Source organism: Oncorhynchus nerka, linkage group LG1 (genome assembly GCF_034236695.1).
Source record: "Oncorhynchus nerka isolate Pitt River linkage group LG1, Oner_Uvic_2.0, whole genome shotgun sequence".
Classification (NCBI taxonomy): Eukaryota; Metazoa; Chordata; class Actinopteri; order Salmoniformes; family Salmonidae; genus Oncorhynchus; species Oncorhynchus nerka.
Genome location: NC_088396.1, coordinates 13259543 through 13273451, shown reverse-complemented (window position 1 = coordinate 13273451; position 13909 = coordinate 13259543). Strand labels below are relative to the sequence as shown.

At 44.3% G+C, this 13909-nt stretch overlaps 1 protein-coding gene across 1 annotated transcript in view; it reads left to right on the top strand.

Annotated features, from left to right (window-relative positions):
* LOC115144145 (potassium voltage-gated channel subfamily H member 7-like) overlaps nucleotides 1-7153 on the top strand; it is a 49698-nt gene extending 42545 nt beyond the window's left edge. The window contains exons 12-16 of the mRNA XM_029684969.2: nucleotides 1114-1210; nucleotides 1362-1586; nucleotides 2983-3139; nucleotides 5097-5280; nucleotides 5485-7153. Coding sequence (XP_029540829.1) covers nucleotides 1114-1210; nucleotides 1362-1586; nucleotides 2983-3139; nucleotides 5097-5280; nucleotides 5485-5742 — 921 coding nt within the window. The 3' untranslated portion in view covers nucleotides 5743-7153. The remainder of the gene's footprint in view (nucleotides 1-1113; nucleotides 1211-1361; nucleotides 1587-2982; nucleotides 3140-5096; nucleotides 5281-5484) is intronic.
* The last annotated feature ends 6756 nt before the right edge of the window (nucleotides 7154-13909 follow it).

The following is a 13909-nucleotide window of genomic DNA, read 5'->3' as shown; positions in this document are numbered from 1 at the left end:
AGCCAGTTCCGACGCCAAACTGCAGTCAGGTCTAGACCCTGATGAGGACAACGAGCCCTCAGATGAGCTTCCCTGAGATGATTTCTGTGCAAAAATTCTTTGTTTGTGCAAAAACCCACAGTTTCATCAGCTGTCCGGGAGGCTCTGCAGGTGAAGAAGCCGGATGTGGAGGCCTGGGCTGGCGTGGTTACACTTGGTCTGCGGGTTGTGAGGCATGCTGGACGTACTGCCAAATTCTCTAAAACAATGTTGAGGCAGCTTATGCTAGAGAAATAAACATAAAATGATCTGGCACCAGCTGTGGTGGACATTCCTGCAGACAGCATGCCAATTGCACGCTCCTTCAAAACTTCAGACATCTGTTGCATTGTGTTGTGTGAGAAAACTGCACATTTTAGAGTGGCTTTTTATTGTCCCCAGCACAAGGGACACCTGTGTAATGATCATACTGTTTAATCAGCTTCCTGATATGCCACATCTGTTAGGTGGCTGGATTATCTTGGCAAATGAGAAATGCTCGCTAAGAGGGATGAAAACTAATTAGTGCAAAAATTTTGAGAGAAATAAGCTTTTTGTGCATATGGAAAATAATTGATTTCAGCTCATGAAACATGGGACCAACACTTTGCATGTTGCGCTTATGTTTTTGTACGTCAGACGGTGCACATGGTCATAACACTAGCCTGTTGGGTCCTCTGTCGAAACTGTATGGTCAATAAACATACAGTATTCTGTAGCATATTCTGACAATGAAATAGGCCTGACTATGACAAAAAAATATAAGATTTACCATATGAGATTGTGTTAAACAAAACGTTATATAATCTATAATAATATTTTAAAAGCCCACTCCCTGTATTCTTAGGTATTTCTTAACTATATGTTCGGAAAGGTCATTGCATGACGATGACAATTACGCGTTATGACGTTATGTTAATGTATATGTTGAGGGTATGTGACTACAATGACATAACTTTGTATTCATTTACTATGCTCACGGCCATCGCTATTAAATAGAGATGTTACATTGTGGCTCTAATTAGATGTTGCTGGAGCAAATGATGTCATATTTGTTTGTATGATATTACATTAGCGATGTTCCCATCGTTGCAGGCTGCGTATTCTCACGCTAGTGACTCAGATCCAGAGGAAGACGTTAAGAGCGCAAAGATCACAAGAAGGATCTCCTTCACACCGCATCCAACTAAAGGTGAGTTCTGTATCCACACTTTGCACGAGCACTTCCTCTTGTCATTTTTCACTGAGCAGCTCTCTCAGTCCCAGAGGAGTTCAAGTGCTTTCTCTCTGTAATATTAGAGCACGGTGTGTTCCACTGCCTCGTCTTGATTACAATTCCACAGGGGGAAGCAACAAGGAAACAGAAAATGACTCCGGGAGGGAGAGGGAGTCCTACTTGTGCCTAAAGAGAACTTCAGTTGACCTGAAACACTCAGGGAAGGAGGAGCAGATGTCCATGGGCTCGGCCATCCAGGGGTGTCCCTCGGTGGAAGACCTTGCACTGGGGCTCGACTCCAATCCCCCTGGGGACATCATGGAGAGAACTCCCTCTTATGACGATAACATTGGTGAGCAGCAATACAATCGTAAACCCTTTCTGTGCTCACACAGTAACGCCCAAGTCTATAGTTGGAGCACGGGAACTAAATGTCCCCGCATCGTCAGATTTTTCTACTCATACTACTTTCTAGAATGATCTACAGTTCATTAGCGGATTTCAAATGAGCTGTGCGGTACGGCCTGTACGGTCCCTTTGCCACGTGCTGTTAGGGTCAATGATTGGGCCCCTGAGTTCTAAGAGGGATGACTTCATATCAGTTGGGAGATGGCCACCGCTGTAAAAAAAAATCCCTTTTAAGAGGATCATAGAACCTCATCCACTTACCCCCCCCCCCCATCAGTGTCTTGTCACAGGCATACTGTTAAGATAGGCCTCCGATGTGGTCATTGCCTCGGCTACATGGTGACGAAAAGTACCACGTTACCGTACAGCCAAAAACGCGCCACGATGTCAAGTGGGTGGGTCTAAGACAGAGTATCCAGAAACAGTGAGGCAGTAAATGCACCTGTGTAGGAGGCTAAGAGCGAAGACACAAAGACAATATAGGCCTATCAATCAAATCCCACCCCACTGTAAATCCCTGAGTAGAGCCATGTGCATGGAGCTGAAATGTGTACCAAAACGAGTCTCAGTGGAGCAGTTTCTTTCACCAGCTTAAATCACAGGCATCCTGCACTGCTTTCGCACAGATGCTCGCCCTCCAAATGTGCACGGTACGTCCTAGTTAGTTCTCATCCCAGAAGGTGAATACCTTATAAACATTAGGCCATTCATAGAACAATGTCAGCCAATTGGAATAGTCATCATCGCGAATTCTATGTATGACTTGGTCAGTGACACACGGTTCTGTGTGTTGTAAAGGCACGTGGGTAACATTGATTTTTCTCCATCAGAGCATGGAAATCAATTGCTGTTCTCCTACAGACAGTCATCTACTGTCACCTCAGGTAATGCTGTAGGCCTATTTCTTACAATAGAGACCACAGAAAAAGGAGTGTGTATTTCAGTCTGGGCATCCCAAAGGCTCCTGCTACAACAGATAAACGTGATTAAAGTTCATTATCAGCCTGTCAGTTGTTTCAAATCATTTAAAAAAAGGCTGCTCTTACCCACACCAGCATTAATCAGTGTATACCGCACGTATTAGCAGTGTGTTTAGCAGAGATAACACCAGAGTTAGCCCGAATGTCCCACCACGGCATAGAAAGCCATTGTCTCCTGAAACACTAGCTAGGCTAATAAATTACAAACACAAGGAACAACACACAGAAGCTTTTCGCCCAAAGATGAATAGAATAGTGTTGTTCTATTTTCAATGGTTGGATGGTTTAGTGATTACCAGGCACCTGTGCTCTGACCCACATGTGAGCTTATAAAGGATGTGTGTTTCCCTCCCTTGCCAGATCTGTGCAATGACAAATGGGTCTGCGAGAAGCCCCGAGACTACCTGGATGAGTCAGCACAATTGCAGGACCTGAGGGGCGAGGACGGCGATGCCAGTGAAATCACATACGGAGAGGTGGAGCAACGCTTAGATCAGCTCGAAGAGCACTTGAACAGGTAGGCCTACTGTACTGCACTCCGTTGGCTATCTCTGACATCTACAATGTAATGTCAAACATTCATGAACATCTAACTTCACTCCAGCTATAAAGACCAATAAAAAGATGTGAGAGCCAGAAGGGATCTTGAAATCTTGATTGCTGACATGCAAAACATATTGGGGCTGTATCAACAGTGGACTAATGAAACAAATACCAAAATATAGTTTGAGTATAATTTTCCTATAAGTATTTTGTGCACTAGTAGACCAGATTTTCTACTAGCCTGGTCTGAAAAGTAGCCTGGTCGGAAATCTGCTATGTGATAATGGAAAAGACAACATTTCATCTGGATCTCGGGCTGGCACATGTTCTACTAGCCTGGTCTGAAAAGTACTAGCCTCGGGCTAGCGAGCTAGCTTAATTTCCATCCAAGTCAACATTACATGTAAATGGACTACTTGTTCCATGTGCATTAATACAGTACATTTGAACCCCCTTTATTTCCTGAGGCAGACAAACAGGTTGAGTGGAAAGATAACACACCTGCAGCCAGCAGGCTGCCAAGAGTAGACAGTCAAACAGCAGGTGGTACAGTATTTTTAGCAGGAATTATCACAGAATAGGAGACATTTACATTTACATTTACATTTAAGTCATTTAGCAGACGCTCTTATCCAGAGCGACTTACAAATTGGTGCGTTCACCTTAAGACATCCAGTGGAACAGCCACTTTACAATAGTGCATCTAAATCTTTTAAGGGGGGGGGGTGAGAAGGATTACTTTATCCTATCCTAGGTATTCCTGAAAGAGGTGGGGTTTCAGGTGTCTCCGGAAGGTGGTGATTGACTCCGCTGTCCTGGCGTCGTGAGGGAGTTTGTTCCACCATTGGGGGGCCAGAGCAGCGAACAGTTTTGACTGGGCTGCGCGGGAACTGTACTTCCTCAGTGGTAGGGAGGCGAGCAGGCCAGAGGTGGATGAACGCAGTGCCCTTGTTTGGGTGTAGGGCTTGATCAGAGCCTGGAGGTACTGAGGTGCCGTTCTCCTCACAGCTCCGTAGGCAAGCACCATGGTCTTGTAGCGGATGCGAGCTTCAACTGGAAGCCAGTGGAGAGAGCGGAGGAGCGGGGTGACGTGAGAGAACTTGGGAAGGTTGAACACCAGACGAGACAACGCATTGGAGGGCTCCTGCATCCGGGTGGACCATTTTTCTGTCTCCAAAAAGACTCACATTATCCAGTGCACTCTTTCTGACCCTGGGTTTTACCCAACCATTAGCAGCTACCGTTTGTGTGGTTTTAGCAACATGTCTCCACCATTTTGGCTCTATTTCAGCGGTAGCCTAATGACCATCGTTCTGCTGGTCTCCTCAACACAGCCATTATATTACACTAAACGAAACAAGGTTGTCTGTTATTTGAATGGCAGAGAATCCGTCTTCCCGTATGTGTCAAGAGTGACGGCCTGCTGAACAAATGATGAAGGCATTTTACTAAGCATGTGCATAATGGCACTATTTCTGATTGACGGATGGCTGCTAAGGGCAATTAAAGTGATTAATCAGCATTACCACAGATAATGCTCTATATATAGCAGCAGGAGGATATGCATCCATTATGACTACCGGTAATGTGTGACTGTGAGTTAGCCAGGCATTGTTACCCCACCCTTACTGAATATTCATTATGACTCCTAGAGAGAGAATCGGTAGGACTATTAGACATAGAGAGCCGATAGAACATGTTCCCAAGCCTTTTGATTGAATTGACAACCATGACGATCCTGTAGTGTCAACATAGATCACAAGCGCCCCCTAGTGCTAGAATTTGACACATACAACAACTGTACAATAAAAACAAAACAACGATAGCCTAGAGGCAGTATGGTTATTGATTGGTGTTGAACTTGTCTTCCATTAGCCTTCAGTCCCTATAACCAAGAGTAGCCGTTCATTTTCTGGATTCTGTGTTTGCAGGCTGGAGTCCCAGATGACATCAGATATTCAGACCATCCTGCAGCTCCTGCAGAGGCAGTCCACACTGGGACCTCCTGCCTACAGCACTGTGACTGCTAGTCCAGACTATCAAAGGCCAGCTGTTATGGTCCAGCCAATCGCTGCTTTGACCAGCAGCCATTGCTTCAGCCATTCATCATCACAAGTACGTACTGAACTGTTGATTTCCACAGAACAAACAGACAATGGAAATCAAGGACTCAGACTTTTTAAACATGGAATGGATATCATTTTTGAAAAGTGATGACCAGCTCCAAGGATTCTGAGGCACTTTCTAATGGTCAAAGCACACACTTACGATGAAATGTGTGTGTGTGTGTGTTTGCTGTTATTTCTTTTACATTATCAGAGTCCTGAACTCAACTTGGAGAGGAGTCATCAGGAATCCAAAGACTCGCTGTCAGGCTTGGCTTACATGGATGATTCACCCATAGAGGACAGCCTTACAGTACTGCTTGTACAAAGAAACACACAGAACAAACATGCAGGGCATCAGCATTCCAAATCTCTCTTTCTTCCTATTGAGGACTCCTCTCCACTATCAGACTCATCTCCCAACACAGGACTCCATAGGCCAGTCTCAGACCCAGGACCTCCAAGGCCATAGAGCAAGATCTCTTATTTTCATTTTGCCTGTCTTCTCTGAAGTGTGACTCAGGGTTTCATTCTCTCTTAATTGCATTGCAATATGTGAAGTATCTTGTAGTTTTCCTCCTGAAATGATTTGCATGACAGATTGTTTTCGTTGCATGGTAGCTTTGATTCAGACCTCTGACAGGCAAGTGTGATTTTGGTAGGTTTACAAGGTAGTACATTTATTTTCACCGTAGTATGTTTCTTTTTCTTTTTTGCACGGCTTATTTGAACCACAAGTAGCTGTATGATAAAGGCATTGTCCATATACTTCAGACTTTGTTTTAGATTGCAGTTTATTTTACTAAATGATTATGCATACATAGTATTACATGTTATGTAGCACATGGAGCTAATGTTAGCTTATCAATAGCCCCAGGAAATATAGATGGTGTATTGTGCCTATAACTAAATCCAAAAATCAAATCAGTAGCTTTATGTAGCCTCACTCTGCTCATTCTCAACATAAACTCAATCACATTGTTTTCCAATGTATTCTGCTCTCATAGTAAATGCACATGAATACAATCTTATAGGAAAGACATGTACAAATATGTAAATGTATTTTTATTTATTAAGGAATACATTCAAGGATGGGGTGCAATTGAAATGTTAGTGGTAGCGTATGTTTGTCCTGAAGCTATGGGAGCAATAAAATGAAACTGAAGCATTTACTTTTGAAGAACTTCCAATTGGTTGACCTTTTTTCTAAAGATTTGGTCCACCATATCTTTTCGTGGGGGAAATGTATTTTGCACTAAAAGCTGCTTGAATATTCAGCAATGCAATTATTTTGTGCATGCATTTAGAATCCATGTTCAATGGTGTACTGTAGTATTTACAGTAGGGGATAACAAATGCCCTTGCTCTCTCTTCAATATAAATGAATGAAGACAAGACAGTATACTTGCATGTCCAAAGCACTAAAACGTTCAAGCGATGGAAGGATTTAGGTTCCATGATTACTGTATTATAATTATAGAATGAGTGTGTCACATTAAGTCCATTTCCAAACAAGGACACGTATAACAAAGTAGCAGACAGTAAACGTATAATCACAATATTCCAACTAATGAATGTTTATTTTTACATTTCCTGAAACGAGTAGCCTAGGTATTGCATGGAAAGGAAATGCGTGGTAAAGTCCTTAGTAATCTTTTGCATAAATTTGGCCTGATTCACACAAACTAGGGGGATAAAGAAACAATTAGTTGGTCTATTTTTTTAATTATGTTTTTGGTGCATTTTCAACATGTCATGCTTTTTACACTCCACTACAAATAATTGGAATGTTTTTGCGCTGAAGTGATTACAGACACAATGTAAAGAGTACAATTGATTTAGCTAATTACCTTGCCTATTTCAAGAAATAAAAAGTATATTTAATACAATGTCAAGTGTACCAAGTCTTTTATATTATCATTATGTCATGGATGGTCGTCATCAATGCACATCAACCATCCTGTGTAAAGCATTAACTCTTCATATTGATGGCGCTAATGCACAGGAATTCAGAACATAATGCAATGTTTTTCAAGGAACTCACAGGTAGGCCCTATTTGGCAAGACAACACAAGGCCTGCAACATAAAAGCCATGGAACTGTTTATTGGCCTGGACAGATGTTTTAACACAGTCAGTGGATTGGAGACTGAAGTCGCTCAGTGCACTTCAGAGGTTTAAAATCAAAAGGACCAAGATATCAAAAGTTTAGGATATTTTCAGAAGACAGGTAAAAACAAACCGAATGATAAAGGTTTAAAATGCTAAAAACTTGTCTACCAAAGATGGAAAGCATTCATACCTTCCTCTTCAAACACATTATTCCCCAGTCTGAACTTCCAAGCTCCAGGAGTTCAAACAATCAAGAACAGGTGTATGGCTAATCAACTAAAAATACCTGCAAAATTATTCTTCTTTGTGTGAATTTCTGGCAGACTAGACGTTTTTTGGCGAATTGCTGCCTTTCTCAGTTCGGAATGTACATTCCACATTGTGACAAAACAAAAAAGAAAAAGAACGGAAAAAAAATTGCGCCACACATAACCCTGCAACTATAAAACCAAAACTGCTAAACACCTCCCTTATCCCACTACTTTGACCTAACCGTTCCTTCTCCTGGGGACTCCTTCCTTCAACATCTCCTGTAACTCTTCTGGCTTAAAATCTTTCTCTCCCAATAACTTTTCTGCTGCTGCTACTACTTTTAGATTCTGTGACTTCCTTTCCACACTTTGCAGTACAGTTAATTACCATAGCAATGAATGCCAAGAAACCAACCTTGATAAAACACAAACTGTTCGGGTCATTCAGTCCTGGCCTAATACTTAGTGGTATCCGCTCATGATCCCTCACCCTTTGCCCATCATCCTCTACTTCCTCACTGCCTCAGCATATGACACTTTCTGCCCTTCTCGAACCCTGGCAACCTCAACCTGTCTCACTCACACAGGACATTTCTGATCCCCAGCAACATGGGCTCCTCCCACAATTGAAACACTACTTTTTCCTCCAAAACTACACACTCCTTTGTCCGATGCCCTCCTGCACACTTCTCACACCTCAGCATCTTCATCCTACACACTGCTGCTACATGACCATAGCCTTGGCACCTGAAACATCGTAGTGGATTTGGAACAAATGCTCTCAGTGGATAACTCCATATATCATAGCATGACTTTATCAGGCACTCAATATCAAAACTCTAAAGGATAGACGTGGTCTCCTCGGTGTCACGCTCTCCACCAGGTCTGCGTCTCACCAAACTGCATGCATCACAGACTCCATGGATCCTCAACTTCAGTTGATCCATTTTCACACTCAAAGCCACCACGGAAATCATTCATTTCAGTGGTACTCTGCTCCTGAGAGCAAAGCAATATACAGCTCTTGTCCTGAGGGCGCTCTGCCTCGCGCCCGCTCCTTCAGGGTGGAGATATACAGAATATCCACTTCTGGATACTTTCAGTGTGTTAACAACAGCCAACTGCTTTTCCACTCCGCCAGATGCCACAAATGGGTCGGCCAAAAGACATGACTCCACTTTCTCCGCAAAATGCACTCCCACTGCGCCAGAGTCATCTCAAGCATTTTCTTGATCATTGGGGTAAGGCTCAGAAGCCTTCTCCACACCTGTCAACACAGGTTCTTCCTCTTCACTTTTGTCAGATTCTATCTCTGAACTCCCACTATCCGCCTCCATTTCACGGTTTGCAAGGTTCTCAAGTGATAAAGTCGATTCGTAAGTAATCCCAATCGATTCGTAAGTAATCCGGGGACATAGGTTTATACTTAACACTATTGTTTCGCCTTCGCGTCATAGCACTTCCTCAGACAATCCCAATGCACAATTAACACAAGAAAACAATTAAAGGTACGCTTTGTAGTGCTGAGCTCAATATCGATTCCATGCCTGCACTTCAACGCCCTTTATCTCGTGCCCCACACTCTATGAGCTTGACTGACTAGAGTGGAAATGGCAATTAAGAGCTGTTTTTACTTAAAGGGATATTTTAATGTTGACTGTACTACACTGACTCTGTTGTAGAAATCTTTCAATGAGAGAATTTGAACTTTTTGTATTTTTTTTTGGTTTGGCAATGCCACTGTCAGCCAGAAAAAATATGCTGAGAAGGTTTATCACCACAGCAAGCAAGCCACTTGGAGTCAAACGGGCAGGCTTGGATGAGATCTTTAAGGACAGTGCCCTCATCAGGCTCACAAAATCCTTTTAGACCTAAGCCACCCCCTGTACCTGGACTTTGAACTACTCCCCTTTGGGTGCAAGTATAGGGCACCCCCTGGCAGGAAAAAACAGAACTAGACAACAATTTGAGCCAGATGTGATATCCCTCCTAAACAGCTCAGGTTAATGATTCTGTCCACCCAGTAAGGCCAGCAGGCTGATCTTCTTTCATCGGTGTATAATGTATCTATCTACTGTAACTGTTATTCATTTTGTATTGTCAAATTGTTGTCTATTGTATTTAAACACCACTTTGAACGTGTACATGATACTGCAACAACATTTCCCAACGGGGACAGTAAAGTCGGTAAAGTAAAGTGGAAATGACAAAGGAAAAATTCAACCAAAATCTATCCATTGTTTGATTCAGTCCCAAAAGTGTCACTTGCCACATCGATTAAGTGTCACTTGTCGATTAAGGCAGACCACTCTGATTCAGATGGGTTGGGCTAAATGCGGAAGACACATTTCGATTGAATGCAGCTCATTTTGCTTATTGGGACTATTCTGTTACGCCTGCTCCCGCTCTCCCTCTCTGGCGCTCGAGGGCGCCAGGTTGTCTTTCGTTACGCACACCATCATTACGCGCATCAGCGCTCATTGGACTCACCTGGACTCCTTCACGTTTTTGATTGCCTTCCCTATATCTGTCTGTTTCCTCTGTTTCATCACTGTGTCAGCATTATTGTTGTTTCCGTTTCCCCTGTCCAGACGCTGTCCGTATTCTGTTCCTGTCTGTGGTTATTACATGTTTTGTCCCTGTACCTGCTTCTCGTCTCCAGCGCTCATGATCCTTACAGAATGCTGACACCACTATACGAAGCATCTGGGAGGTTTTTGTTTTTTGTTTTGTTGGTGACGTCGGGTCCGGGTGCCGCCGCCGATGGAACCGGGGGTGCCTCAGCTGGCTCGTCAGGATTTCAAGGCTTAGCTGGCTCGAGAGTTTTCCTTTCCCCGGTTGGGTCGGCAGGCTCCCATACCACGTCATGCCTCAGCCAGCTCGTTGGGCTCCTACGCCTCAGCAGGCTCATCGGGCTCCCATCCCACGCCATGCCTCAGCCGGCCCATCGGGCTCCCACACCTCAGCTGGCTCGTCAGGCTCCTCCGCCTCATCGTCAGGCTTTCACGCCTCAGCCGGATTGTCAGGCTTTCACGCCTTAGCAGGCTCACCAGGCTCCCACACCTCTGCCAGCTCGTCGGGCTTCTACGCCCCAGCCGGCTCGTCCAGCGCCCATGCCCTGGCCGGCCCTTCAGGCTCGCCCAGGTGGGATGCTGGGTGGCGCCCCTAGAGGGGGGGTATTTATTTTGTCTCGCCTAGGGAAAGAGAATGGCCAGGACTGAGCCTGCTTGGAGGACAGTAAAAAGTTTATAGAAATGATTATTTTTTCCCCTTTTCCCCCTCCATCATGGTTTTACAGATAGGAATTGGCAGATTCGATTATGCTGAGCCCCGGAGCACCGGACTATGGCCCGTCACGTGAACTAGGTTTTCCCTTCCCTCAACCATGGACTAATCAGAGATGGGGCCAAGTCCTAACTTTAGTGTCTCAAGTCAAGTCCCCAAGTTTTTGAATCATCATTACTCATACAAATGCCATACAAATGATGATTTACAGCTAGTGTTGATAATCAGCTACTGTTCGACTGACATTGTGAAATATCCAGTTAGAATCAAGTGTTTTCTCCTCGCTCACTACATGCACGTTGAGAGGTCTGTGGTGAACTGAGAATAAACACTCACATAAACTCTTGCTCAGAGCGCATATTTTCAAGTGATAAGCATTGAAAATATAGGAGAGTGCTCTATTTTTCCCCTTGCGTTTCCGCACCTGCCGACACTGTGGTGCTAAGAACATAATTGAATGATAATTTCCCATATGCGATTCTCCACTTTGAGCAACGGAATTGTTTACGGTGTAATAACATAATTTAACAGGAGAGGAAGGTGGTGCTGTTCTTTTGGGAGGGGGAAATCCAAGTCTCTCAAGTCTCTTGAGTGTTACAGCTCAAGTAAAATTTCAGTCCTGAGTCATAGATACACAAGTCGAAGTCGACTTAAGTATCTTTCTTTTTGCCATGTTAAGTCTCAAGTTGCAAAATTAGCGACTCGGGACCAAGTCACATGACTCGAGTCCACATCTCTGGGATTAATTTAAAAAATACCAAAATAATGTTTTTGAGTGGAGCTTGGAGGGTACTATGGTGTCGAATGCTGAGCTATAGTCAATAAACAGCATTCTTACATAGGTATTCCTCCCGTCCAGATGAGAGAGGACTGTGCAAAGTGATGGTGATTGCATCATCTGTGGATTTATTGTGGCAGTAAGCAAATTGAAGTGGGTCTAGGGTGGCAGGTAAGGTAAAGGTGATATGATCCTTGACTAGTTTCTCAAAGCACTTTACGATGACAGAGGTGAGTGCTACGGGGCGATAGTCATTAAGTTCAGTTACCTTTGCCTTCCTGGGTACAGGAACAATGGTGGCCATCTTGAAACATGTGGGGACAGCAGACCGGGATAGGGAGAGACTGAATATGCCTGTAACCACACCAGCCACCTGGTCTGCGCATGCGGCTAGGGATGCCGTCTGGACTGGCAGCCTTGCGAGGGTTAACACGTTTAAACGTTTTACTCATGTTAGCCATGGAGAAGGAGAGCCCACAGTCCTTGGTAGCGGGCCGCGTCGGTGGCACTGTGTTATACTCAAAGCGTGCAAAGAATGTATTTATCCTGTCCAGAAGCAAGACGTCAGTCTCGGCGACGTGACTGGTTTTCCTTTTGTAGTTTGTGATCGTCTGTAGTCCCTGCCACATATGTCTTGTGTCTAAGCCGTTGAATTGCGACTCACTTTATCTCTATACTGACATTTAGCTTGTTTGATTGCCTTGCGGAGTGAATAACTACACTGTTTATATTCTGCCATATTACCAGTCGCCTTGCCATTGTTAAATGCGGTGGTTCACGCTTTCAGTGTCACGCGAATGCTACCATCTATCCATGGTTTCAGGTTAGGGTAGGTTTTATAGACTTCCTTATGAACTCAGTCACCGTATCCGTGTATGCATCTAGATACATTTTGCACGCTACCCGCAACATATCCCAGTCGACGTGATCAAAACAATTCTGAAGCTTGGATTCTGATTGGTCAGACCAGCGTTGAAAAGTATGAAGCACAGGCACTTCCTGTTTGAGTTTCTACCTATAGGACTGGAGGAGCAAGATGGAGTCGTGGTCAGGTTTGCCGAAAGGAGGGCGGGGGAGGGCCTTGTTATCATCCCGGAAGTTTGAATAACAATGGTCGAGAGTCTTAGTAGCGCGAGGAGGAGGAGAATTGTCTTGGGAGATAATATGGTCGGCATTTAATTGTGAGGTATTCTAGGTTGGGTGAACAAAATGACTTTAGTTCCTGTTTGTTCCGAGAATTATACCATGAGTTGTTAATCTTGAACCCCCCCCCACCCTTCTGCTTCCCGGAGAGATATTTATTCCTGTCTGCGCGATGTACTGAGAATCCTGCTGGCTTTACTGACTCTGACAGTATCCCGAGAGAGCCATAAAACAAAGTATGTTACAAGCCTCAATGTCTCTCTGGAAAGAAATCCTTGCTCTAAGGTCATCAGCTTTCTTATCCAAAGAATGAACATTAGCGAGTAATATACTCGGAAGCGGTGGGTGGTGTATGTGCCTCCTAATTCGAACCAGCAGGCCGCCACGAGTGCCTCTCCTCCACCGGTGATGTTTTGGGTCGGCCTCCTGAATAAGTTCAATTGCTCTGGGGAGAGTGAACAAAGGATCTGCTCCAGGGAAGTCGTATTCCCGGTCATAATGCTGGTAGTCCTGGTGAGTTACCGCCGCTCTAATATCCAATAGTTCTTCCCGGCTGTATTTAATGACACAAAACATTTTCTGGACTAATAATGTAAAAAGTACATAAAAAAAACAAAATACTGCAAAGTTTTCTAAGAGCTAGTCCGCGATGCTGCCATCTCTGTCTGCACCATCGACACATCCTGCACCAGGTTTTACACCATACCCTGTTCCAGGTAAACCCTACTTACCTGCGGGACAAAGCATGCCTTATCCAGTTCCAGCAACACCAGGCTTCCATCCAGGTTTAGCTGTATCCCAGTCCAGATGCACATTATCCTGCCCCGGGACAGATGGCACCCTACCCGGAGCCTGCTCCGCCACCTGGCATGGATAAGCTGATTGCCTCATCATATATAAGTATCAAGTACTCATGGCCCACCTGAAATTACAGAGTGCAGTCCAGCTCACTAAGGCCTACATGGACAACACGAGACCGTACACTTCTGCCTTACAAGCCCTACAGGACAAGTATGGTCAGTACTGTCTATCCACTCTGGTAGGCATGCTCAGGACCCTTGAGGGGCAGAA